At 39.2% G+C, this 25,787-nt stretch overlaps 1 protein-coding gene across 1 annotated transcript in view; it reads right to left on the bottom strand.

The window, feature by feature from the left end:
* The window catches only part of SH2D1B (SH2 domain containing 1B), a 47,993-nt gene extending 26,794 nt beyond the window's left edge, over window positions 1–21,199 (bottom strand). Inside the window, exon 1 of the mRNA XM_041003151.1 lies at window positions 20,943–21,199. Coding sequence (XP_040859085.1) covers window positions 20,943–21,076 — 134 coding nt within the window. The 5' untranslated portion in view covers window positions 21,077–21,199. The remainder of the gene's footprint in view (window positions 1–20,942) is intronic.
* Window positions 21,200–25,787: the final 4,588 nt, after the last annotated feature.

The raw sequence follows: 25,787 nt of genomic DNA, 5'->3' as shown, positions 1-25,787 counted from the left end.
TTATCTTTGTGAGATATGTCTCCTGTAGGCAACAAATAGATGGGCTTTATTTTTTAATCCAGTCAACTAATCTATGATGTTTGAGTGATGAGTTCAAGCCATTTATATTTAGGGTTAATATGAGCAGTTAGTAATTTGGTCCTGTCATCTCAGCAATGGGTTCTTCATTGATTTAATCTTCTGTTATCGTACTGAGATGTTCTTCACATTTGCCTTTGATTTTGGTGGGTGCTATTTCTTTTCTCTGTCAGGAGAACATATTTAAGTCTCATTGGTAGGGCAGGTTTGGAGGAGACATATTGTTTTAACGTTTCTTTACTGTGGAAGAATTTTATTTTATTTTCAAACACAAAGGAAAGCTTTGCTGAGTATGTTATCCTGAGCCGACAATTTTTTTCTTTTAGAATCTGAAATGTGTTGCTCCTTTCTCTTTTAGCCTGTAGAGTTTCCTGTGAGAGGTCAGCATGTGCACATTTAAGAATCTTTTTCTTATGTTCGATTGAAGAGAGCTTGATGATCATGTGTCTTGGTGAAGATCACTTTTGATCAAGCCTGTTGAGAGTTTTGTGCCCCTCTTGGATCTTATTTCCCAATTCTTTCTCTAGATTAGGGAAATTTTCCTTTATTATTTCATTAAATGCATTTTTAGACTCAACTTTTCTTTTTGCACCTTCTGAAACTCCTATAACTTATATTTGACCTTTTCATAGTGTCTCTCAATTCCTGAATACTTTTTTTTGGCCTGATCCAGCTCTGCTTCCAGCTTTTTGTTTGCTTCCCCCTGATGACAAGAAATATCTTCCAATTCTGAGATTCTTTCTCCTGCCTCCTTCATTCTATTTTGGAGACTTGCCACTGAATTTTTAATTTGCTTGATTGCATACTTCATTGTCAATAATTCTGCTTGAATTTGTCTCAGTGTTGCTATTTCCTGTGTGGCATACTCCTTAAATTCTTTGAACTCCTCTATGTGCTTCTCATTGTTGATAAGAAGCTTTATGATGAGTTTTCTGAATTCTGTATCCCCATTTTTATTTCTCAGTTAACTCTGAGGTTGGCAAAGGCTTTTGCTCCTTTGCAGAGAAATCTTCAGTAATATTCATTGTGCCTGTGTCTCTTCTGTTCTTGGTCATTGTACTTCTGGTTATCAGATTCTTCTCCTTGGGGCAGGTTTCTAAGCTGTGTTACCCACAGGTCCACAGTTCAACTTTACTTATTGCAGTTGGTACATGGTTTGTAGTCACTTGTGCCACTCCCCTCAACTACTTCCAGTTCTGGGCTCTTATGTTAGACTTCTACCAGGGTCTCTGTAGCCTCATTGTCTGGCTCACCGCTCTCCAACATCTATGATTTCATGCTGAGGCTGCAGTGTTGTCTGTACAACCTTTCTCCCACTTCTGGTTGGAGCAAGTCCCAGGAAACCAAGCGTCCTGTATAGGTAGGGTTGATGGTGTTGAACTTGCCAGAACCTGCTGGCTGCTAGGTCTGAGAGGCACATAGACATATTTTGAGTCATAAGATGCCGAAATCACTATTATTTTCCCTGTGGGACCATTGCAATGCACTGATCTCAGTGACTTCACTCCCAGGTCAGCATATGTGCAGCTCACTGTTGTCTCTGCAGTCTCAAAGTCTTTGCCACACTGTACAAAATGGCCCCTGATGTGGTACTTGTGGAGTTCTTGATCTGTTGGCATTATGTCTGGGGGCTAGCCTGACCTATTTTGGGTGGAACCTCTAGGATGCCATGTTGATGCAATGTACTGATCTAGAAATGAGTTGTTCCCAGCTCAGTGCATGCACAGTCCTGCCCCATAGCCTTTGCATCCCTGCACAAAATGGTGCCTGATTCGACTCTGTCGAGAGGTCTGTATTGTGAAATCCTCCCTATTCCTGCATAGCCTATTTGGGATCTGCTGCTCTGCCTCTGCTTCTGATTAAATAAAACAAGCCAGCAGATGAACAGGTTTTTGTTGTTTTTGTTGTTCTCTAGGTTCACCTCCTGAGCTCCTGGTGAACACCTGTTCCCACCTAGTTACTGGTAGAGTTCTGGCCACTGGTGGATCTCAGCTCACTGATCACTGAATGCTGCTGGGGTATCTGATCACTGCACACAACACAGCATTGTCTCTCCTGCTTTGCAGTGTCCATCAGTCTCCAGGTGCCCCTGAGCCGTCGGTCTGTCCTCTTCTATATCCTGGAATGTGCCCTCTCTGCTTCACATTGGCTAATGTTTCTCCATCTGTTTAAACATATCCTTACCCTATTCTGCCAATTTGATTCTCCAATATTTTTGTTCTTATTTTCATTTTTTTCAAAAAAGTTTTTTTTCTCTTATTAATTTCCCCACTGACTCATAGGTTATACAGTAGCATCATTTTCTCCTTCTTCCTTCAAGATGGTTCTTGATTTTTTTTTCATTTTTGCAGCGACACATTAGTCATTCGGTAGAATGTTATTTAACTTTATGCGTTTTTAATTTCTTTTTTTTCTTCCTGTTGTTGATTTTGTGTTATGTCTTTTCATTTAATGAGATGTATAGTAACTATGTATTAGAGACTATTACATGCAGATGTGAAGAAACTATGCAGAGAGCCCTTGAAATGGTCTATGAGCATCTACATCCTCTAGGCCATAAGATCCTTCTCAGTCTCATTTTCTATCACTTTCTACTTTTCATTAGCCACTTGCTCTTGCTCTCATTATTCATACTAACAAGAGCCCAAAGCCAGGCAGGGGAGCTCACAGCTGCTCTGCCTGGAGTGTTCCATACTCAGATGTTAGCTTGGCTCACCTCCTCATTTCATTCAAGTCTCAGTTCAGATTACAATCACCACAGAGAATTAACTACCTATATACAGGTAGGCCCATCTATCTTTATTCTCCTAGCCTCATTTTAAAAATAGATTGGGGACCAGCGTGGTGGCTCAGCGATGGCTCAGTGGCTAAGTCTTCATCTTGAATGCACTGGGCTCCCTTATGGGCATGGGTTCATGTCTCAGCTGCTCCACTTCCCATTCAGCTCCTGGCTTGTGGCCTGGGAAAGCAGCAGAAGATGGCCAATAGCCCTGGGACCATGCATTCACATGGGAGATGTGGAAAAGGCTCCTGGCCCATGGTATCAGATCAGCCCAGCTCTGGCCATTGCATCTATTTGGGGAGTGAGCCGACAGATGAAAGATCTTTCTGTTTGTCTCTTTTTGTCTATGTAAATCTGCCTATCCAATAAAAATAAATCTTTTTTAAAAAGAGATTTTTTAAAAAGTTTTATTTATTGGAATGGCAGAATGACATAGAGATAGGAAAAGTGAGTGAGAGAACAAGGTCTTCCAGCCATTTCTTTCTAGTCTACTACCCAGCTGCCAACAATACCTGGGATAATCCAGGCTGAAGCTGGGAGCCCCCAACTCCAACCAGGTCTCCAATGTCTGTGGCAGCGACCCAAGCAGCAAAGCCATCATCTCTTACACCCAGGGTGCACATTAGCAGGAAGCCGGACTGAAGACAGAGCTGGACGTGTACATGGTATTCAGGCATCCGAGGCAGAGCTTAACCTTTGCCAAATGCCTGCCCTCATTTTGTCTCTGTTTTTACTTTTATTTCATGTATGCTTCCGCTGACTTACACATTAGCAAAAAACTTTTTAAATGTTTAGCTCGAATAGGGAAAAGTTCAGATGTCTATTTGAAGGGGAGAAAGAGAATGGAGGAAAGCCAGGAGCCCAGAACACAATCTAGATTGCCCACCTGGGCACAGGGCCGCAAGTGCTTGAGCCATCACCTGCTGTCTCCCGGGGTGTGCATTAGCAAGAAACTGGACTGGAAGTAGAGACTAGAATTGATCCCAGGTTTTCTGATCTGGGATATGGGTACATCCAGTATCAGATTCACCATGATATGCCCTTCGACTATAAGCTTTTTGAAAGGCGATTTATAAATGTGCACTACAAATAAAAATTTCTCCATCACTTTAATCAAGTTGAATGTATAATGATTTATCCCATAGAAGTTGTCAGAAAAATGAACAATGACTTAAGTACAAGGATTCAAACATTGTCAATATCTATGATGAGAAATAATTGGAAAAAGCTTAGATATCCTATATTAGAATATGTTTAAATTAACCATGCACTTTCACAGAGATCTGTTATTATACAGATATTAAAATAAGAATTTGGTAACAGTGGGAAAACACTATAATATAATAATGTTAAGTAAAACAAAGACACTAGACACAACATTGTGTATAGATGTTAATCTATGGATAAAAGAGGCATTTTAAAAAAGGCCACTAAAAACATTTAAAATATGAAAAAACTATTATTCTTTTCAATAAGCTCTTAAGTGATTATCATCTCTCTTTCTCTCTTTCTTCCCCTACTTTTCTTTAAAAAATGTACACAGGGAGGGCCCGGCATGGTGGCCTAGCAGCTAAAATCCTCACCTTGACTGTGCCACCGGGATCCCATATGGGCGCCGGTTCTAATCTCGGCAGCCCCACCTTCCATCCAGCTCCCTGCTTGAGACCCTGAACCATGTGGGAAACTCGGAAGAAGTTTTCGGCTCCTGGGTTAGGATCGGCACAGCTCTGGCTGTTGCGCTCACTTGGGGAGTGAATCATCAGATGGAAGATCTTCCTCTCTGTTATTCTCTCTATATATTTCTGACTTTGCAATAAAAATAAATAAATCTTCTAAAAATGTACACAGGGAATGCCTACATTGGATGCTGTACTACCTGACTGGAGTACCAGCTCCATTTCCAATCGAACTTCTGGCTAATGCATGCCTTGGGAAGCAGCAGTTGATGGTCCAAGCACATGGACCGCTGCCATCCATGCCAGAGGCCTAAACTGAGTTCCTAGCTCCTGACTTTGCTCCCAGTCAGGGGCTATTGTGAACATTTGAAGAGTGATCAGAAACTAAGATTGCTCTCTGTTTCACCCTTTCTTTCTGTTTCTCACATAGATACATATAGATGATAAACGGATGAATGGATAAACACATGATAGATGGGGGGGAGACATAACACCATCTTATATGTAAAAAATTCTGCAGAAAATTGAATTAAAAGAAAATTTTATTTCCGTGTAAAAAAAAAAAGTGAAGTCCTGGCATGTTTTCTTTGAAATGCTAAAAAAAAAAGTTCATAAGATGTGTGAAAAATAATGGATAGCCTACAAAAACTTTCTGCATCGGAATCGACTTTTTTTTTTTTAATTTCGTTTTGCAAACACTTTTTGAAGACATTTGAATATAAACCAAGTTTAAGTTTATTTTACATAGATGTATTCACAGTTGGTTTTGGTTTTAGACAGAATACTAATGTTTCCTTTGTTTGCTGTCACGTCCTCAAGAAGTTTGTGTTTGACCCCCAGTGTGAGACAAAGTGAAGCCTGCTTTTTCAGTTACACTGTAGAAGTTTTCAGCTGCATTTCAGATGTGAGGAGTACACAGGGCTTATAAAAAATATCATCTAAAATATATTTGATATTATGTTTTTAGTTGAGATTTGAAAAAAGCTTGAAGAGTTTCTGCCTTTCTGTGAATTGTTTTGCTCCTTCCAGTGTGGTTTCTCTGGGGGACTAGTGAACAGATCAGTTGCTGTGACAGACGTCTGAGCCTTTGTACAATTCAATTCACAAACAACCCACAGATTGTCTGTTGGTTTCATGCTGTGGCTAATCTTGTAGGGGAAATTTGTTCATGGTTCACATTTTTAGTCTTATTTTGGCCAAACCATGAAAGGTCAGTTGAAGGAAACAGAATTGACTATACCCTGTGATATTATTTATGTGTTCTGCATTTCTAAAGAGTTGGAAAGATTTTCAAAGATGAAGATAAAAAAAAAAACATTGCTCATTGTTCCAAATTACTGCTGATCCATTGGGACAAAGTGAACATAACCTTAATTTATGGTTATGCATATATTGTGATATGCTTATGTATAAATTGTTACTAATAAAAAAATAATAAGTGGTCATGAAAGAATGATATATATTAGCTTTTTTTTATATGGAAAGTTAGCTACAGGTTGCCAACTATCACGTATAATGTCCCACTTATGTATATGTTATGGGAATTTGAAAAGCTCATGAAAATGGAATTTAAAATCATTTTATTTATTGCAAAAATTTGAAATCAATTAATAGTTTTTATGATACATGATTTCTATGGATTATCTGAAGATTCTTCATTTGTACATAGAAAACAATATGAAGAAAAATTGCTAAAATACTAAAAAATGGTGACTTCTGAGTGATAAAATGGGATTAATTTCTGCCTTCTTCATAATTTTTTGTACATGTAATTTTTCTAAGATGAACTTGCATTTGTTTTATATCCAATAAAGAGTTATAATTGCTATTTTTCTTTCTGAACCCTACCGACCTTTCCAAAGCTCTCTGAATCTGAGAGTTGTAAATGACTGGAAATGGGAAGATACTGCCATGAGTCCACTCACCGAGGACAGGCAGTAAGTCAGAGTGCTTCTCTTTCTCACCTGTAGCCTTTCTATACCTTCCAAAAATCCCTCTGTCCCTTTCACACCTACAGAGGAAACCTTAATATCTGCTCTTTAATATTCCACTGATTACAAAGGCAAAACCAAATCTTGCCGACCTTGTCTTAAAAGGCCATGCTGTATACAGATAACATCTTACACATTAGCATTTTCTAGAAGCTCTGCCATGTCCAAAAATCCCTCTGTCCCTTTCACACCTACAGAGGAAACCTTAATATCTGCTCTTTAATATTCCACTGATTACAAAGGCAAAACCAAATCTTGCCGACCTTGTCTTAAAAGGTCATGCTGTATACAGATAACATCTTACACATTAGCATTTTCTAGAAGCTCTGCCATGTTGCGAGATCAGATAACGTTTCCTGTGTGGTCCACCTGGTTGTCTGGTGAGGGATTGTCTGAAGAGTTCTCTCTTGCTGTGTCTTCATCTCTTCAGGCATATTTCTAACTTTCTGTGTGGGACCATACAAGATTCCACCATCAAGCCCTGCTTGAGCACTTTCAGATATATTTCTAAGGGAACCACCTGGTGTACATCAGTAGAGCTGAAGACATTGGTAAAGACAGATAACGTAATAATAAACTAGCAGCTTAGCTTCAGGAAAGTTTCTTCACAAATTAGTGTCTCTTCTATGGCAAAGAGATTTGCAAAAAAGACAAAAGAAATAATGCATATAACATCTTGTACAATGTTTGGCTCACAGAAGACAGCTTTTGGCAGCTATTTCTGTGTAGGTGTGGACAAACAGACTGAGATTTGTAATGTAATAATGATTTTGACTTTGTCTATATAGCATTGTATATTGGAGCATGGATTGGTTTATGTGACTTCTCCAAAAGAATCTTTCTATACCCTTCCTTGTCATGTGTCTGTGTTTTTGTATTCATTGTATTGTTTCCTCTCAAAGGAATGGAACTCCATGAGGGAAGAAACGTTACCTGTAGTATTTTTTACTGTCTCATGATACACAACAGGTACTTAGTATTTGCTAGCAGAACAAAGTATTAAGGTTCCATTGATCCTCCAAACCTCAGCTTTCCTGTGAGGCTCTCCAGCCCTTGAAGAATACATCACTCTTTGCCCTTAGGTAGTCAACCATCACAGTTCTTACATGGAATACAAAGTCTGTTTGCTTTTTTTTTATTTTCCCTATTAGGCGAGATGCTATGTTGGAGGCAGAAACCAAGTGTGTGCTGTACAGGAGACTAAATCATGACTAAGCAACAATGATTGAATAGTCCATGGTGATCTTTATGGTGTTAGGTTTTTAAAATGGTCATGATGAGGTGGCTATGATAGCCATTTAGCCTGAGCCTTAACCCTGAATGTGCATAATATTTTGTTCATCTTTCAGTAACCTAAGTGGGCAAGTGAGAGCTGATTATGTGCAGGTACCCAACAAATGTTTACTCTTGCTTTTCTACTTGATTAGTTCTCAACACTGGTTAGTAATTGCTGCTTTACATGAATGTATCTGGAGGGCTGATAGACTACAGAACACTTGGGAATAAACACCGATTTTACATGATATATCCCAACAGACCACATACCCTTCGATCCTGGTCAAGTTCTGACCTACCTTGGACATGTGCTTTGTGCCTTATCATTGTTGCCCCACCACAGGCTAGCTCCTCTTCAACTCGTGTTTGCTATTGTCTCCAAGTTTAACTCATGCTCTACATCAGATTGAGGTCCTTCAAACTCAGCCTAATCACTTTCCTTCTCAGAAACGATCTATAGCTCCCTATCATCTATAGAACCGTAATGTCTCAACCTATTTCCCCAAAAGCTGGGCTCCGAAGTATTTTTGATTGCCATTCATGAATCATATGTACTCTAAAATATCTTTCTTCTAGATTCCTGCTCCTGTGTTTTTTTCTTCCTCCAAAACAACTTCCACCTCATTTCATGTCACCAAAGATTATTCCTTCCTCAGATCTACTACTAACTCTCTCTCAAGGCTTTCCTTTTCATCTCTTCCATTCTTTAATCTGCATATAGGTCTGTAGACTTCACACTACCCTATTTTTATTTATTTAACAGTTTGGGGTTATCCTTTAAAACAATGTAAGATCCCTACTGGAATTTCATTAGACCTTAGCATGACATTTGGATAGATAGCAGCACAATTCCACATTTAAAAAAATACATGATTACAAAAAAAAAAATGCTCGCATAAATATATCAAACAAGTAAACAGTACAAGAAAGTGAAATCAAACGAATGAATCTAGAAACCCTCCTTCCAATTCACTCCTAAATCTGAGCTATAACTAATATTACAACTTTCTTACATATATTTGAGAAAGTTTAAATGACTATACAAGGATATAATACTTTATTAAAAGATTTATTTTATTTTTGTTGGAAAGTCAGATATACAGAGAGGAGGAGAGACAGAGAGGAAGATCTTTCATCCATGGATTCACTCCCCAAGTGGCCACAATGGCTGGAGCTCAGCCAACCCAAAGCCAAGAGCCCAGAGCTTCTTCAGGGACTCCCATATGGGTGCAGGGTCCCAAGGCTTTGGGCCATTCTCTACTGCCCACAAGCAGGGAGTTGGATGGGAATTGTGGCTGCTGGGATTAGAACCAGCACCTGATATGGAATCCCAGGTGTGCAAGGCAAGGATTTTAGCTGCTAAGCTACTGCGCCACGCTCAGACATAAACCTTTTTACAGGAATGAAATCACAATTAGCATCTTGCCTGTTTCAAGGCTCTTGGAAGATATTTTTTTCATGCTATATACAGACTTACTGAAGCTTGCTGATTCCTGCATAGTCTTCTGCTGTTCATACAAATAGCCTCCTAATGATGTTTAGACTACTTCCAATTCGTATATGTTTGTGTAGTGACACTGTAATGATATTTTGGGTCAAAGTTACATTCACTCGTTTTATGTTCTGTCCATATTGCCTACTAATCAAAGAGGCTGCTTCAGCAGGTGTAATTGTGTCTATATCACCACTCCCATTACTTTCGAATAGTTTCACTTTTTGTCCATTAAATACACAAAATCATATCTCATTTTAATTCAAACATGCACTTCTTTAATTATTGGTAAGCTCTATCAGTTTTTCTTCATCTTTTATTTTCTGAGTGTCTTCTGCTTTGATGTTACCTTTACTTCAGCTTCAAGAACTGTTTAAGTATGGTTAAAAAATTGACATATAATAATTTTACATTTTTATGTAGTGTAAAGCAATATTCTGATACATGTATATAATGTATGATAATTCATATCAATGTAATTTGCATATTCATCCCTTCTAACACTAATTTATTTGTGTTGAAAGTATTCAAAATTCCCTTTTCTGGACTTCCAGCAAAATGATAGTGATGAATAATGTTGGATGATTATATTCATCACAGAGTTACTGATATGAACAACAATTTGCACACCAAGCTGTATTCACAAGAACTTTAGGAGCCAGTGAGACATCGAAATCCCTTGTTTTAGAATGACATTACAGAAAAGACACATTGCAGAAAAGTATTGCATACATCGAATTCCTCCAGCTGTAAATAATGCCAAGTAGAGAGAGACGCCTCTTCTTTCTCTTGGGGGAGGGAGAATGGATTAATGTTAGAACTTAGACTTGAAATCTAGGGCCAGGCTCACCAAGATTAAAACACCCAGTTTGGGGCCCAGTGCAAATCCTCACCCGGTCAGTGTTAGGATCCTGTATGGGTTCCTATCTGATCCTGTCTGCTATGCTTCCCATCCAGCTTCCTACTTGTGGCCTGGGAAAGCAGTCACAGATGACCCAAAGCCTTGGGACCCTGCACCCGCGTGGGAGACCCAGAAGAGTCTCTTGGCTCTTGGCTTCAGATTGGCTCAGCTCCACCACTGTGGCCATTTGAGGACTGAATCAGCAGATAAAAGATCTTTCTCTCTGTGTCTCCTTCTCTCTGTAAATCTGCCTTTCCAATAAAATTAAATATTTTTTTAAAAATCCAGTCTCCAACAGGGTTCCACAGCTCCTGTGCCCCGGCATATACCTGTGCACTAACATTAGATACTTTCTTTATCCACAGTCTTAGGTGGCCAAGGGACTGCCTTCAAAAACCCTGCCCCAGGTTCTAGTTGACAACAGAGCAAGACTCATGCCATTGCCAGGTAATGCAGGAAAAAGAGCTTGATATTTTTCCTTAAAGCTCAGTGGCCACATCTGTGAGATCCAAAGCCTTATAAAGTCCAAAGGCTGTATACTTCCACATCAGTGCTTGCAGAGGGAGCCTCTGGAGTTTCCTGGTACCAAAGGTATACACTCCGATGGGATAGACTTGCTTCAGCAGGAACCCTCTCCAGCTTATACGGCCCTGGCATGCAACCCTAAGGCAGGGTCTTGTGACCCTGAGAGCCAGAAGTGTCTTATTCACATTTAGTACAAAGACTGAAAAGTAAACAGTTAAAAATGAGAGACAATGGGGCATTAAAAATTCAGGATGGAGTGAAAGTGTAGAGGTATTTACTAGTATTTCTTCAAAATAGTTTTAATTTATTTAAAAGAAAAATATGCATTCATTTCATATACAAAGTTTTAAGAGCATAATTGTACTTCCCACTCAAGTCTTTCTCCCTCTGTCACTCTCCCTCCTCCTTCCTTGCTTATTTTTATGTTAAAGTTCACAGTTGTATAGTTTCAACTTGCTTTATAATCCCAAGCTTAACTCTCTGCTAAATAAAAACTCAACAAGTAGTAAGTAGAAAAACCACTGTTCCTCAAGAGAATAGACAAGCACTACAAGCAATAATAAGATCTCAACACATCAATTTTGTTCATAAACATTGCTTTTTGTACTCTGTTATTAGTTATTCTTATCTTTTTTCTTTCATCTGCTATATTTGTAAACCTTGTGAAGGCGCTATGATTTTAATAAAAAATGCTCTTTGTAAGCCTCAAGAGAACCGCAAACCAAAAATGCTATAATGGCCTTGGCAAAAATAATAAGCAATGAATCGAAATTGACCACTGAAGAACCATTTAGTCATAAGTGAAGACTGTAAGAGAAGAGACAGGAAGGAACTACAATGACATGGGAAAGCAAGTAGTAAGACCTTACCCATCAATAATTATTTTTATTGCAAATTGGCTCAATTCTTCAATCAAAACACATACGGTGACTATATGGATTATGAAACAAGAACAAACTCCATAATTCTTACAAGAAGCTCATTCCCCTTGGAAGGACACGCACAGACTGTGTGAAGATAGAATAAGATATTTCATGCAAACAGCCCCAAATAAAGTATCTGATAAAATCCAAAATCCAAAATTTCTTTATGATAGAAACTGAACAATTGTTAAGGTAAAGAATATTGATATAACAAAACTATATTTAACAGTCTAGCATCATAATGAATGGGAGAAAACTGAAGAGTTTCCAAGGTCTGAACAAGCCAACTAGACTAGGAGGCAGAGGTCAAATTATCACTGCTTGTAGATGATACGATCTGAGATAGAAATGCCCTAAGAAACCGCTAAAAAGATTTTAGAATTAATAAATTCAGCAAAAGGTGTAGCAAGCAAAAGTTCATCATGTAAAATCAGAAGCATTTTTATGTGCCGTTAGCAAATTATTTGTAAAAGAAAACAGAGAAAGTTACCCTCTCCGCCCCAAAAAAATCTCCCTCAGAATAAATTTAACCATAGAAGTGAAAGATTTAAACATTGAAAACTGTAAAACACTGATGAAAGAAACTTAACGGGACATGAAGAAATGCAGCTACATCCTATATACGGGGACTGGGGAATCATTGTTAAAATGGCCATACAATCTAAGACAATTTCCCTATCAAAAACATCAGTAATATTTTTCACAGAACTAGGAAATAACTACTAGAAATTGAGTGAAACCACAAAAGATCTCAAATAGACAAAAAAAAACCTTGCATCAAAAGAAAGTCAAAATATGCTACAAGGCTACAGTTACAAAACCAGCATGATAATATATACACATAGACATCTAGACCAGTAAGACAGAATCAAGACCCTAGCAGTAAACCCACACTTCCACAGCCAACTGATAAAGTACAAAGGTGCTAAAAGCACACCTTGGAAAAAGGAAATCTTTTTTCATAAAGGATGTTGAGAAAACTAGGTATCTATCTACATGAAGAAAAGGGAAACTAGAGCCTTACCCCTTACCACATACAAAATTATGCTCAAAATGGATGAAGGACATATATATGAGTTCTGAAATTTTTAAGTTACCACAAGAAAACGCAGAGGAAATGCTTGCGGACATTGGAAGGGGCAAGGATTTTTTTCCCCTTAATCTGACTCTTAAAAGTACAGGAAACGAATGCCAAAATAAACAAAAAGGATATATTCTAACAAAAGAGCTCTGTCGTGAAGAAAACAATAGAGTGAAGAGACAACCCAGAGAATGGGCAAAAATATTTGCAAGCTATGTATCTGACAAAGAGGTAATGATAAGACTATCAGAAACTACTCAGAAGCAGAAAACAACCCAGTTAAAACACAGGCAGCCGAGTTAAACAGACATTTCTCAAAGAAATACGTACAAATGGCTTGAAGAGAGTTTTAAAAAATGTTCAGCATCACTTGTCATCAGGGATTTTCAAAGCAAAACCAGAATGCGATAACACCTAACCGATTAGCTTAAATATAGTTAAAAAGATGAACGGTGACAAGTACTGGCAAAGAGGTGGAGAAAAGGAAATTCTTGCAAACTGTTGGTGGCAATATAAATTAGTACAAGTATTTTGGGAAGCATTTTTGAGGTTTCTTTTTAAAAAATTCTCATTTTTTTTTTTAATTATGATGTGACCAATCCACTCTTTGGCATATTTCCAAGAGAAATGAAATCAGTTTGTTGAAGAGAATCTGCACTCCGATCTTCCTTGTGGCCAAGTGATGAGAACAATCACTGATGAGTGAATCAAGAGAAGTTTATTTTATGGAAAGTAAGAGTCTAATGGTGATGGGACTGGTACTGTGGTACATACAGCTGCTGGGCTGTTGCTTGCAATGCCAGCATCCTGGGTTGGAGTGCCAGTTTCAGTCTTAGCTGCTTCACTTCTAATCTGACCCCTTGCCTGCGTAGGAAGCAGAACCTTATCATCCACGTAAGAGACCCTGATGTAGCTCTGGTTTCAGTTTGACCCAGACCCAACTGCTGAGGCTACCTGGCATGGGAGGGCGGGAGAGGTACCATAAACTAGTGGGTGGGAGATTGTCCTCGCTCTGTCACTCCACCTTTCAGATTAAAAAAAAAAAAATAGTTTAAATGAAAAGAACATAATGGTGGCTACCAGAATAGGGAGGAGGGAGAAATGGGGAATGGTTGATTAATGGGCACTAAATTATAGAAAGGAATAAGAAGTTCTGATGTTCTACTGCACGGAGGGTCATTTTGCTGCGTGAAAACATGGGAAGGAAAGATTTCTGAATGTTTTCAGTACAAAGAAATGTTAAATGCTTGATGTATACATGTTTATCCCAGCTGAACATTATATTGTGCGTGTGTATATATATATATATATATACTTATATATGTGTGATATATATATATCACAGATAACCCATAAATACATGCAATGTTTATGTGTTAGAAAATAAAATTTTATCTCTTTTTTGAAATATACAAAGAATTAGTGTTGACCAAAGTTGCCCTACTGTGCTGTAGAATATTATAATTTATTCCTTATGTCTGATGGTCATTTTTTTTTACCCCCTGACCTCTCTAATTCTTATCTCCACTGCCCTTCTCAGCCTCTGGAAAACCTCACTGCACTCTTCATCCAAGAGCTCAACTTGCATAGCTTCCAAATAAGAGGGGGAATGTGGCATCTGTCTTTCTTTCTTCACAGTAACACATTTGTATTTTTCTGAGAGGGAGAGGGGGAGAGAGAGATAGAGACGTGTTGCATCATCTGGATTAGCCCTCAAACAGCTGGGATTAGTCCTGGCTAAAACTAGGAGTACCCCACATGGGTGACAGGTTCTCAAGTGCTTAGTCATCATCTGCTGCCTCCCAGGTGCTCATTACCAAGATTACAGAATTGAAGCTACAGTCAAGACTCAAACTTGGTTACTTTGATATGGGATATGGGTGTCCCAAGCAGCATCTTAACTGTTACGCCAAACACCTGCGCATGGTACTTGTCTTTCTGTACCTGGCATATTTCACCTAACACAATGATCTCCTATTCCATCACAAATGACAGGACCTCTTTGTTTTTATTCCCAAGTAATATTCCATTGTGTACCTATACTTCACATTGTCTGTTCCCACTCTTCCGTTAATGAACACGTCAGTTAATTTTGTATCAACCAGTGCTACAATAAACATGAGGGTGCAGATAGTTCATTGGCATGTTCGCTTCATTTTCCTTGTGTAAATATCCAGTTATGAGACTACAGGTCACATAATAGTTCTAGTGTTTTGAGAAAATATTGTACTGTTTACCACAACGGCTGTACTAACTTACATCACCAACAGTATGCAACAGTTCAAGTTCTCCACGTTCTCACCAGGACTTGTTATTTTATAGCCTTTTGATGGGGTAAGGTGTTATGTTACTATGATTCTAATTCAAATATCACTGATGGGGATGGTGAAGTTGAACATTTTTATATATTTGTTAGTTCATTTGTATGTCCTTTTTTGAGAAATGTCTATTCATGTCATTTTCCTATTTAAAAAAAAGAAGCAAATTATTTATTTTGCTTTTGAGATGTTCAGTTCCTTGTTTATTCTGGGTAATCTTGGTCAGATGAATAGTTTATAGATTCAACAATCAAATAAAAAGTATCAAATTTAGGGCCCAGCGTGATAGTGTAGTGGTTAAAGTCCTGACCTTGCATGCACCGGGATCCCATATGGGTGCCGGTTCTAATCCCGGCAGCCCCACTTCCCATCCAACTCCCTGCTTGTGGCCTGGGAAAGCAGTTGAGGACAGATGAAAAACTTGGGACCCTGCACCCACCTGGGAGACCCAGAAGAAGCTCCTGGATCCTGGCTTTGGATTGGATCATCAGATTCGGCTCTTGAGACCGCTTGAGGAGTCAATCATCGGACGGAAGATCTTCCTCTCTGTCTCTCTTCCTCTCTGTATATCTGACTTTCCAACAAAAATAAATAAATCTTTAAAAAGTATCAAATTTGGCCCGGCGCGGTGGCGCAACTGGTTAAAATCCTCGCCTTGCACGCCCGGGATCCCATACGGGCGCAGGTTCTATCCCAGCAGCCCCACTTTCCTTCCAGCTCCCTGCCTGTGGCCCGGGAGGGCAGCAGAGGACGGCCCAAAGCTCTGGGACCCTGCACCCGCGTGGGAGACCCGGAAGAGGTTCCTGGCTTCGGATCGGCATAGTATCGGCCCGTTGCGCTCACTTGGGGAGTGAATCATCGGACGGAAGATCTTCCTCTCTGTCTCTCCTCTCTGTATATCCGCCTTTCCAATAAAAAAATAATAAAAATAAATCTTTAAAAAAGTATCAAATTTATATATAAAACTGGAAACTTACATGCTTAGAAGAAAACCTAAGGGAAACACATGAGGAAATTGGCATGAGCAAAATTTTGGGATAAGGCAGCAAAAGCATGGGCAATAAAAGTAAAAAGAGACAAAGGCGATCATGTCAAACTAGGAAACTACTACAAAATAAAGTTGACAATCAACAGAGTGAAGACAATTGCTAGATGGGGGAAAATATCTATTCATCTGATGAGAGATTATTATATACTTTGATTCTCCTAGCATTTATATGTTTACAAACTTCATTTTATTCTATCAGCTTGTCAATAATCTTTGCAGATATTTCCAATAATTTTTTACAATAGTCATATGAGGGGGTTTCTACAAGTTTGTGGAAATTCTTTTTAAAGATTTATTTTATTTTTTTTTATTGGAAAGGCAGATATACAGAGAGGAGGAGAGACAGAGAGGAAGATCTTCCTTCTGATGATTCACTCCCCAAGTGAGCACTACGGCCGATGCTATGCCGATACGAAGCCAGGAGCCTCTTGCGGGTGCAAGTTCCCAAAGCTTTGGGCCGTCCTCGACTGCTTTCCCAGGCCACAGGCAGGGAGCTGGATGGGAAGCGGGGCTGCTGGGATTAGAACCGACGCCCATATGGGATCCTGGGGCGTGCAAGGCAAGGACCTTAACCACTGCGCCACCGCGCCAGGCCCAAGTTTGTGGAAATTTAAACTAAAGGATATTACCATTTCTCTACAAACTTTTGGAATCATCTGATATCTATCAATCTTTCAAGTTTTCTAAATTTTCTATTTAGTTTAGAAAAGATTTCCCAGTTTAAGGCATTTTTAACAGTGTTTTTCTATGAGTAAATAGTTTCAGTATTATAGAAAGATATATAAGAACTATTTTGAATGGATTTTACTTTAAGAAATAGCAAGGGATTTAGTCATTATTTTTCTAAGTCACCAGCCAAGCGTCTATTAGAAGTCTTTCACTGTGGACCTGAGATGCTCTCATTAGCAGATGGTAAATGTCATTTGTGTTGGACCTGAATTTTGGACTCTGCATTCTGTTCCATTGATCTTTCACTACCAAACTCTTTTAACCACCCTAGTGATTTCTATGCCTTTATCATACATTATAATTGTTGGTAGAGCTAGCTTTCCCTTCCCTTAAAAAAAATCTAGACATTTTGGCAAGTTCTACAAGAATGCACTTGACTATCCTTTCAGCAAATTGAAAGTATTCTGGGGCCTGGTGTGAAAGTGGCTAAAGTCTCTGCCTTATATTCTCCAAGATCCCATACGGCACCAGTTCATGTCCTGGTGGCGCTGCTTCCCATCCAGCTCCCTGCTTGTGGCCCGGGAGAGTAGTGGAGGATGACCCAAACTTGGGACCCTGCACCTGCATGGGAGACCCAGAAGAAACTCCCGGCTCCTGGCTTCAGATTGCCACTGTGGCCACTTCGGAAGTGAATCAGCAGATGGAAGTTCTTCCCATTTCTCCTTCTCTCTGTGTATCTAACTTTCCAATAAAAATAAATAAATCCATTTGAAAAAAAGTATTCTGATGTTGCTTCTTCTTCTTCTTCTTCTTCTTTTTTTTTTTTTTTTTACTAGAAATATCCTGAACTTACAATTTAGGAAAAAACTGATGCATTTCTCAATTGAGTCCTTCCATTTATTTGAGTCTTCCAGTAATATTCCCAGCAGATATTCAGTTTTCTTTACATACTTCATTACATTTCATATTACATTCAAAGCTATGGTTTCTTTTTTGTTGTTGCTGTACATGTGCTATTTTCTTTTCCTACTGGTTATTGTTTTTTTAAAGATTAATTTATTTTTATTGCAAAGTCAGATATATAGAGGAGGAGGAGAGACAGAGAGAAATATCCTCTGTCCGATGATTCACTCCCCTGAGTGACCTCAAGAGACGGTGTTGTGCCGATCCAAAGCTAGAGGCCAGGAGCTTCTTCCAGGTCTCCCACACGGGTGCAGGGTCCCAAGGCTTTAGGCCATACTTGACTGCTTTGCCAGGCCACAAACAGGGAGCTGGATGGGAAGTGGAGCTGCCGGGACACGAACCGGCACCCATATGGGATCCTGGCGCATTCAAGGTGAGGACTTTAGCCGTTAGGCCACAGCCCCAGGCCCTGGTTATTGCTTCTATATAGGAAAGATCTTGACTTGTTTAATTACATTTTTTTTTATAACATCAACTGTAGGTTTTTAAAAATTTTTCTTATTTGAGAGAGAAAGAGATAGAGAGAGAGAATTGATTTCCAAATTCCTGCAGTAGGCCAAGTTGAAGCGAGGCATCTGGACCTCAATCCAGGTCTCCCACGTTGGTGGTAATCACCTAACTACTTTAACCTGATTTCCAACCACTCTGATATAGGCTGTGTAGGCCTTTTCGTTGCTGTGCTAAATACTTGTCTCTTACAATTTAATTTTATTAATATATGCCCTTGCTGATCTTCCTTAGATTTTTAGCAGTTTAGCTTTTAGCTTTTTCTTTTAAAAAAAAAAAGATTTATTTTATTTTTGTTGGAAAGTCAGATATACAGAGAGGAAGAGAGACAGAGAGGAAGATCTTCCATCCAATGGTTCACTCCCCAAGCGGCCTCAACGGCTGCAGCTGATCCAATCCAAAGCCAGGAGCCAGGAGCTTCTTCTGGGTCTCCCACGCAGGTGCAGGGTCCCAAAGCTTTGGGCCGTCCTTGACTGCTCTCCTGGCCACAAGCAGGGAGCTGGATGGGAAGTGGGGCTGCTGGGATTAGAACCAGTGCCCATATGAGATCCCGGTGTATGCAAGGTGAGAACTTCAACCACCACTCTATCGTGCTGGGCCCATCTCCTGTCTTTTATAGGTATAAAAGCACCATAATGTCAAATGATAATTTTGTACCCTTATTTTATTGTATTTACATTGTGTGTGTGCTAGTCGTGCTTGTCAGCACCTTCTGATAAATGCTACATGGTGCTTATGGTGAGTATTATTGATTCACCAATAACCTTAACAGGAATTCTTAATGCTGCATTTGGTTTTGGTTAAGGAGGTAGCCACATAACCCTGTATTTTTATAAGTTTGCAGATGCAGGCCTGTGTATGCATGCTTAATTGCATTTTGTAGTCTTTGAATGCATACTTGAATGAATACTTTTCCTAGCACGGGACCATCCATGATTTTTAGGATTGTGCCACACGTGAAAATGGTGTCCTGTCTCCTTAATGTGTAACTAGCTTCTGTCAATGGGAAGTTGATATTAGATCAGTCTTTGTGTGTTTCTTCATGTGTGTTTCTTCATGTGTGTGTTTGTTTAGAGGACATGTCTTATTACCACACACTGAATTTGGAAACAAGAAGTAGAAAGAGGATAAATCGCTCAAAAAATATGTGAATATGTAATTCTCAAAAGAGGAATTATCAATGGTTCAGAAATATAAGGAAGTATTTCTCCATATCAATTGTAACTTGAGAATGCAGACTGATAATGCATATCTTTCTCATTTGAATTTTCCGTATTATTTTAAGAAAGAGACATGTTCCTTCATATTCTATAAAGGATCTTCAAGAGCTCTTAGAAAAATGCATGTTATCAACAAGCTATGCATAGACTTCAATTTCGGATGCCAACATAAGCTTATCTTTCATTTCCACATTTCATGGGTTTTTTGAACCTCTTTGTTATTGGTGTCGGTGGCTGCTTTTGTCGTTACAGCTTCCTACTTCTGAGAAACACGAAAGTTCACCCACAGAGTGAAGCAACTTCCATGCAAGCCGAGTCAGAGCTGACCAGGTTTCCCATTCTTTGCCATTCCCCAGGCGATGTCTAATCCCCTGGCCCATCTTCAGCAACAATTCTGTTCTGTTGGTTTAGCCAAAAATCTCCCTCACCCCTATTTTACATCCCCCACAATTTCCACTCCCTCATTTCCACTTTACTACTTAATCGGCAGTTCCCACTAGCCCATGTGTGTTCTGAGTTGCACCTATTTTCTCTCCCCCACTGCAAGTCTTTATTGGCGTGGATCCATTTTCGTTATCCTGTCATCCATGTCCCATTATCCTGTCACCCACATCTGGGTTCTTAGCTGTTATGAACATGGTTACAATGCACAGGAGTGTACAAATTACTCTCTCATAATGCTGATTGCATTTTATTTAGATCAATTCCCAGGAGTGGATCCTGTTCCTGTCAGAATGGTCCTGAGTCTTTCTTGCCATGATTCAACAAGTGTCATGGAATAAGTTCTCAGTTTTAACATAAGGTATTGAGTTCTAATTCCTACAGAAGGTAGATAAAAAATGTTGGTGGTCTCTACAAAGACAAAGTATGCAAAGAGAGGACTTTTCTACTGGCACCTCTTGGGGATTGAGCTCTAAAGAGGGCATTAGCACAGATGCCTTCAGCAGGGTAGTTCTGCTGCTCTACCTTGGAATCTCGTGTTTAACTCGGACCCTGGAATGCCAAATAAGTCAACACAAACAAGATGCTTGAGAAATTCAGATGTTTCTTCAGTTATAAACATGGACTGCTTCTGAAACTCTTTGCAAGCCTAACCCAACATGAAATACTAGTAGTTTTAAGGAATGCAAGTAGATGCAGCAGCATACATAGGCTTTGTGATGAGAATTTCATAAACAACCCTTTACTTTTTCTATAATACATAGGCTTCTGGAGGAGAGGAACTTGTCGGCGTCTTTACTTTCTCTCAATTCTCTGCTCCTCCCATTTTCTCTGCAACCCTTCTCTTCCCCTACAGCCCCGATTCCAATACTACAGAAACCAGGATTGTGGCATTTACAGCAGGGATGGAAGACTGCATGGAACAGTATGGACAGACACACTCCTTCCATCCTCTCCTGGCTGTGTCCAGATCTTCAGGACTGCAAAGTAAGAGAGAAATACAATCCCTTTGCTATATGGCTGTCATGTGTGTGTGAGCCAAGGCTACTCACGAGACACAGAGGCACAGGACTCCTGGTATGGACTCGCTGTCTCTTAGCAGGAAGTTGCCATCCACGCCTTCCTGGAGCAGCAACGCTTCACAGTCCTGCTTGGTCAGAGGGCCGTGGTAATAAGGCAGATCCATGGAGAGCGCTGTCTCGTGTGCACTGTCCTGTTAGCTCGAAACCCAGCTTCAAGTCAAGGAACGCCCCTGAGAAGGGAAGGGAAGGCTGATGGTTTGAAAGGGCCTAACAATGACACTTCCCCAGTGGTGTGGAGAGGAGGTGAGGTTGTTCTATTGAACTCAACCGGTTTTATCACCAGGAAATGAAAGGGCGTGGGTGATGAAGTGACCAAGACCCTTCAGACTAGAAATGGCTAAATATGACTCAGAGAAGTAGGAGGAGTAGGCTTAAATACACAGTGGAACCGATGATGTTCCTGACTTGGGAAGCAATGAGAATGCAAGCTCTGTGGCAGTTTATTGCAGCCTTATGTATCCCCATAGATCCTTAATCTAGTCGTTACTTTCTATGGCTATATGTAATTTTTTAAAGATGTGTTTTATTTTTATTGGAAAGTCAGATATATAGAGAGGAAGAGAGACAGAGAAAAAGATCTTCCATCCAGTGTTTCACTCTCCAAGTGGCTGCAATGGCCAGAACTGCGCTGATCCGAAGCCAGGATCTGGAACCTCTTCTGGGTTTCCCATGCGGGTGCAGGGTCCCAAGGCTTGGGCCATCCTCCACTGCTTTCCCAGGCCACAAGCAGGGAGCTGGAAGGTAAGTGGGGCCACCAGGATTAAAACCAGCACCCATATGGGATCCCAGGTGTGCAAGATGAGGACTACAGCCACTAGGCTACCATGCTAGGCCATGTGTGTGTATGTATGTATATATATATATATTTTTTTTTTCAAATAGCACAACACGTTTGTTTTAATGACAATTCATGCCTGCCAAAGTTGCCTCTAGTTAGCCTGTGTTAAGCTCAGAAATAGTGCTCAAATGTATTTGGATGCTGGTTTAGTTAATACACAATGGGGCTTTCACAACGAGACTTTCACAGGTTACATGACATGAAAAATGGAAGACATCAATGAGAATATAAAACAGTCGAACACCATGGACATGAGGAAACTGCAAGGCTCCAAGCCACAGGGGAATGAAGGCTGCTTTTAAAACTCCCATGACTTATGGGTGAAGAGTGTGGTGGTATACCTGGGGTATACAACTTAGTAAAGGGATGTTTCTTTTTTTTTTTCTTTTTCCTTTCCTTCCTTTTTCTTTTTTTAGGGCATGATATCTTCATCAACATCTTCTTTAAATTTTTTAATTTTATGGTGCAATTCCATAGAATCTGGGATTTTCCCACCCCACCAAGTTCCCACCCCCGACTGATTTGCCCCATATTATTACAATAGTATATTCCTTCATAAGCAGTCATTAACTCCATCATCTGTTATTTAAAGTGTGCCCCAACATTGTTGATACAGACACTGTCAGCTAGTCCAGCATCCCATCGTCTAGATATGTCCAACAGTTTCTTTGGGAGTGAAGGGATGTTTCTAAAGCTGAAAGAAAACATGTAACTAGGACTGGATTTGGGGACTCTTGGGTACTCTAAAATTCCAGTCCTAGAAAATAACCGTGCTGTTTTTCCAGGAAGAAAGACCTAATAATAATAATAATAATAATAATAATAATAATAATAATAGAAGCTATCTTGTCACAGGCACTTAGCTCCATTTATATCAGCTTGTGCTGAAAAGAAAACCTATTTTTTAAATTTTTATTGATACAAAAATAGATCTCATCTACTTCATAGGCATAATTCTAAGATGACTATACTTCCCTTTCTCCCCTCCCTCAAATCTCCTCCTTCCTTCCTTTTTTATTTATTTTTTATAGAAACATACTTTCAGTTCATTCTATAATCACAGGCTTAATGCACCACTAACCACAGTTTTCAACAAGTACAAAATTAGAATGACCATAGTTAGAAGATTCCTTTTTTGTTTGCTGAGCTTTTGACAGATCTGGGGAACGGTAGATGATTATCATGTAATTGCTGGTAACTGAGGGTCAGAGCTGATTTTCAGGCAATTTCCAAGTCCTTCATGGGAGGCAAACCTACATACCTATAGTCCAGTGGCTTAAACTGATTGCATTAACTAACTTCTTAGTTACATCAGACCATTAACCTGTTGCAAGTTATGTGTGAAATTCTCTTTATTTAACTGCTTCATTTCAGTATCTATGGACAATCATTGTTATCTTTAGTATGTGTGCATGAAAACAGAACTACATGCTAGGGACTCAGCTGTTCCTCTTTCTCAACTTCTTCTTAACCGATGAATTGGATGCCCAATTCATCTTGTGACTTTGTTTACACTACACTTGGTGTGTATCTTCCTTGGAACTTTCTGGTATCAGGCTAGTATTGTTCTTTAAGTCCTCCTGTTCTTCTCCTTGGTATAATGAAGCTAAGTCATTAATTAAAAATCTTTGTTTTGGAGAGATAAACTTCCAAATCCCAATTCATCTTGTATCGCCTTGGACGGTTCATTATTTAATTGAATTTATTAGGAAGTATGGCAGTTGAGGAGAAGACTATTATTGACAAAAGAAAATACTTAGTTCCAAGCTTGATACAAAGATGCTTTTATAAAATATTAAGTTAAAAAAGGGAACAACACTCATGTCTTTCAAAAATGCAGCTTTAAGAGTATTATGGAATTTCATAACCTCCCTTTCCTTCCTCCCTTCACTTCTATGTCCCTCCTGCATGCTTTCTGATTTTTCTTTTACATGCTTTCAATTTACCTTATAATCACAAGCTTAATCCTCTGCTAAGCAAATTATTCAACAAGCAGTAAGTAGAAAAAACACCATTCCTTGAGACTATGGACAAGAGCTATAGACAATAATAAAATCTCAAACTAGCAGCTCTGTTCATACGCATCATACTTTCACTCTGTATTACCACACATCAGAGATCTGTCTTGGCGGACTGGCTTATGTCACTAGGTGTAATGGTCTCCATCTTTTTTGTTCTGAAACATAGGTTTTTATTCTTTTTTTTATATAACTGAATATTATTCCATTGTGTATATGGACATGTGAGAGTAAATGAAGGAATACATGCTCAGGTTCTTAGACCTCATAGGGATTTTTCTCTTGTTTTAAAATCTACTACTTCAACCTCACTAGTAATAGGAGAAATTCAATTTAAATATTTATTAAGGTAACACTTCTCATTTACCATATTTGTGAAAATTAAAAGCTTGACAGCATACTGGATTGGTTACGGCAGAGTGAAATACAAAGTGGCTACAACTCCAGCAGAGGAGTGCTTTTCACTAAAGAGCACACATGAAATATGTTTCATGGAAAATTATTAAGCAGCCATATTAAAGGCTGCTTCTGACCTGCTTGCATTTCCTAAACTTCAATAAAACTTTGGAGGGTAGCCATTTTTTTCAATTAATAATATGAAAAGATTGAATCTGCATGGCTATACTCCAGGACCTTCAGTTCTTCAAGAATGGACTGAATGGCTCATTTTATTCCTTGCAAAACTGTCCTGAGTGAAAAACTTTATATTGAGGAATAAACATGATTTCTCATATTTTTACAATATAAGGCATTTTCCATTAATTTTGTGAAATCTCCCCATACTGATAAATTGTATAATGAATGATTTACTTTGCCCAATGAAAGATTTCACCCTTTGTTCCAGCTCCTTAGAGATAATGTCTGAGCCCTCAAAGTGCCCTTCCTGACAAGAGTCTCCGTCTGAGCCTTGGGCCATGCCAGATATTCTATGCCGAGTTGTGATTGACGATGGGAGCTGTAGACCAGGAGGTATTCGATCAATCTCTGCAGGGGCTGGATTAAGTCACTGCCAAGTGAGTGGTCAGCCATAGCTACATGATAATTCTCCAACATCTCTACACATCAAGGCTCAAATAAGTTTCCCTGGTTGACAATATTCTATGCATTATCAGCACATATACCTGTCAGGAGAAACAAACTCTAATTGACCAACTCCATCAGAAAAGGGCAATGACAACTTTGTACATGCCATATTTCAGATCTTTTGTTATATGTGTTTTCCTGGTACCAATTTTAGTCTGTTTAGTTTTGCTGTAATAAATCATAATTGTGAGTTTAATGGATTTGTTGAGTTTTTTTTTTTTTTAAAATTGGGAAGGCAAATTTACAGAGAGAAGGAGAGACAGAGAGAAAGATCTTCCATCAGTTGGTTTACTTCCCAAGTGGCCACAACAGTCAGAGCTGAGCCAATCTGAAGCCAGGAACCAGGAGCTTCTTCCAAGTCTTCCACGTGGGTGCAGGATCCCAAGGCTTTACACCATTCTCTACTGCTTTCCTAGTCCACAAACCAAGAACTGGATGGGAAGTAGAGCAACCAGGACACAAACCAGCACCCATATGGGATGTAAGGTGAGGATTTAGCCACTGAGCCATCATGCCAGTTTGTTGAGTTTTGTGAGTTTGATCCAATTACTGAGCTTAAGGGCGGTCTTGAAGACCCCTGAATTAAGCATGTAGAATCTAAATAGCTCCCATTGTACTCAGAAAGTCAGAAAGCTTTCCACTCTTGTAAAAACAATATATTTATCAACATAAGTTGATAAATAAAACATTAACACTTGAAAGTAGGAAGTTAAAAATTAATAATTCATTCTGCCTTTCCTGTGTGAGTTATATTTTATGGTAACTACCTAACCTAGTTTCAAAAAATATTTATTATTTTAACTGTTTGACAAAGGTGTCTCATTTTAAGTTCAAATGCCTTATTTTATTGAAAGAAGAACTTCAGATAATAAATAT

Source organism: Ochotona curzoniae, unplaced genomic scaffold, assembly GCF_017591425.1.
Source record: "Ochotona curzoniae isolate NIBS_2020 unplaced genomic scaffold, NIBS_Ocur_1.0 scaffold_2683, whole genome shotgun sequence".
Taxonomy (NCBI): Eukaryota; Metazoa; Chordata; class Mammalia; order Lagomorpha; family Ochotonidae; genus Ochotona; species Ochotona curzoniae.
This window is presented reverse-complemented; position numbering and strand designations above follow the sequence as displayed.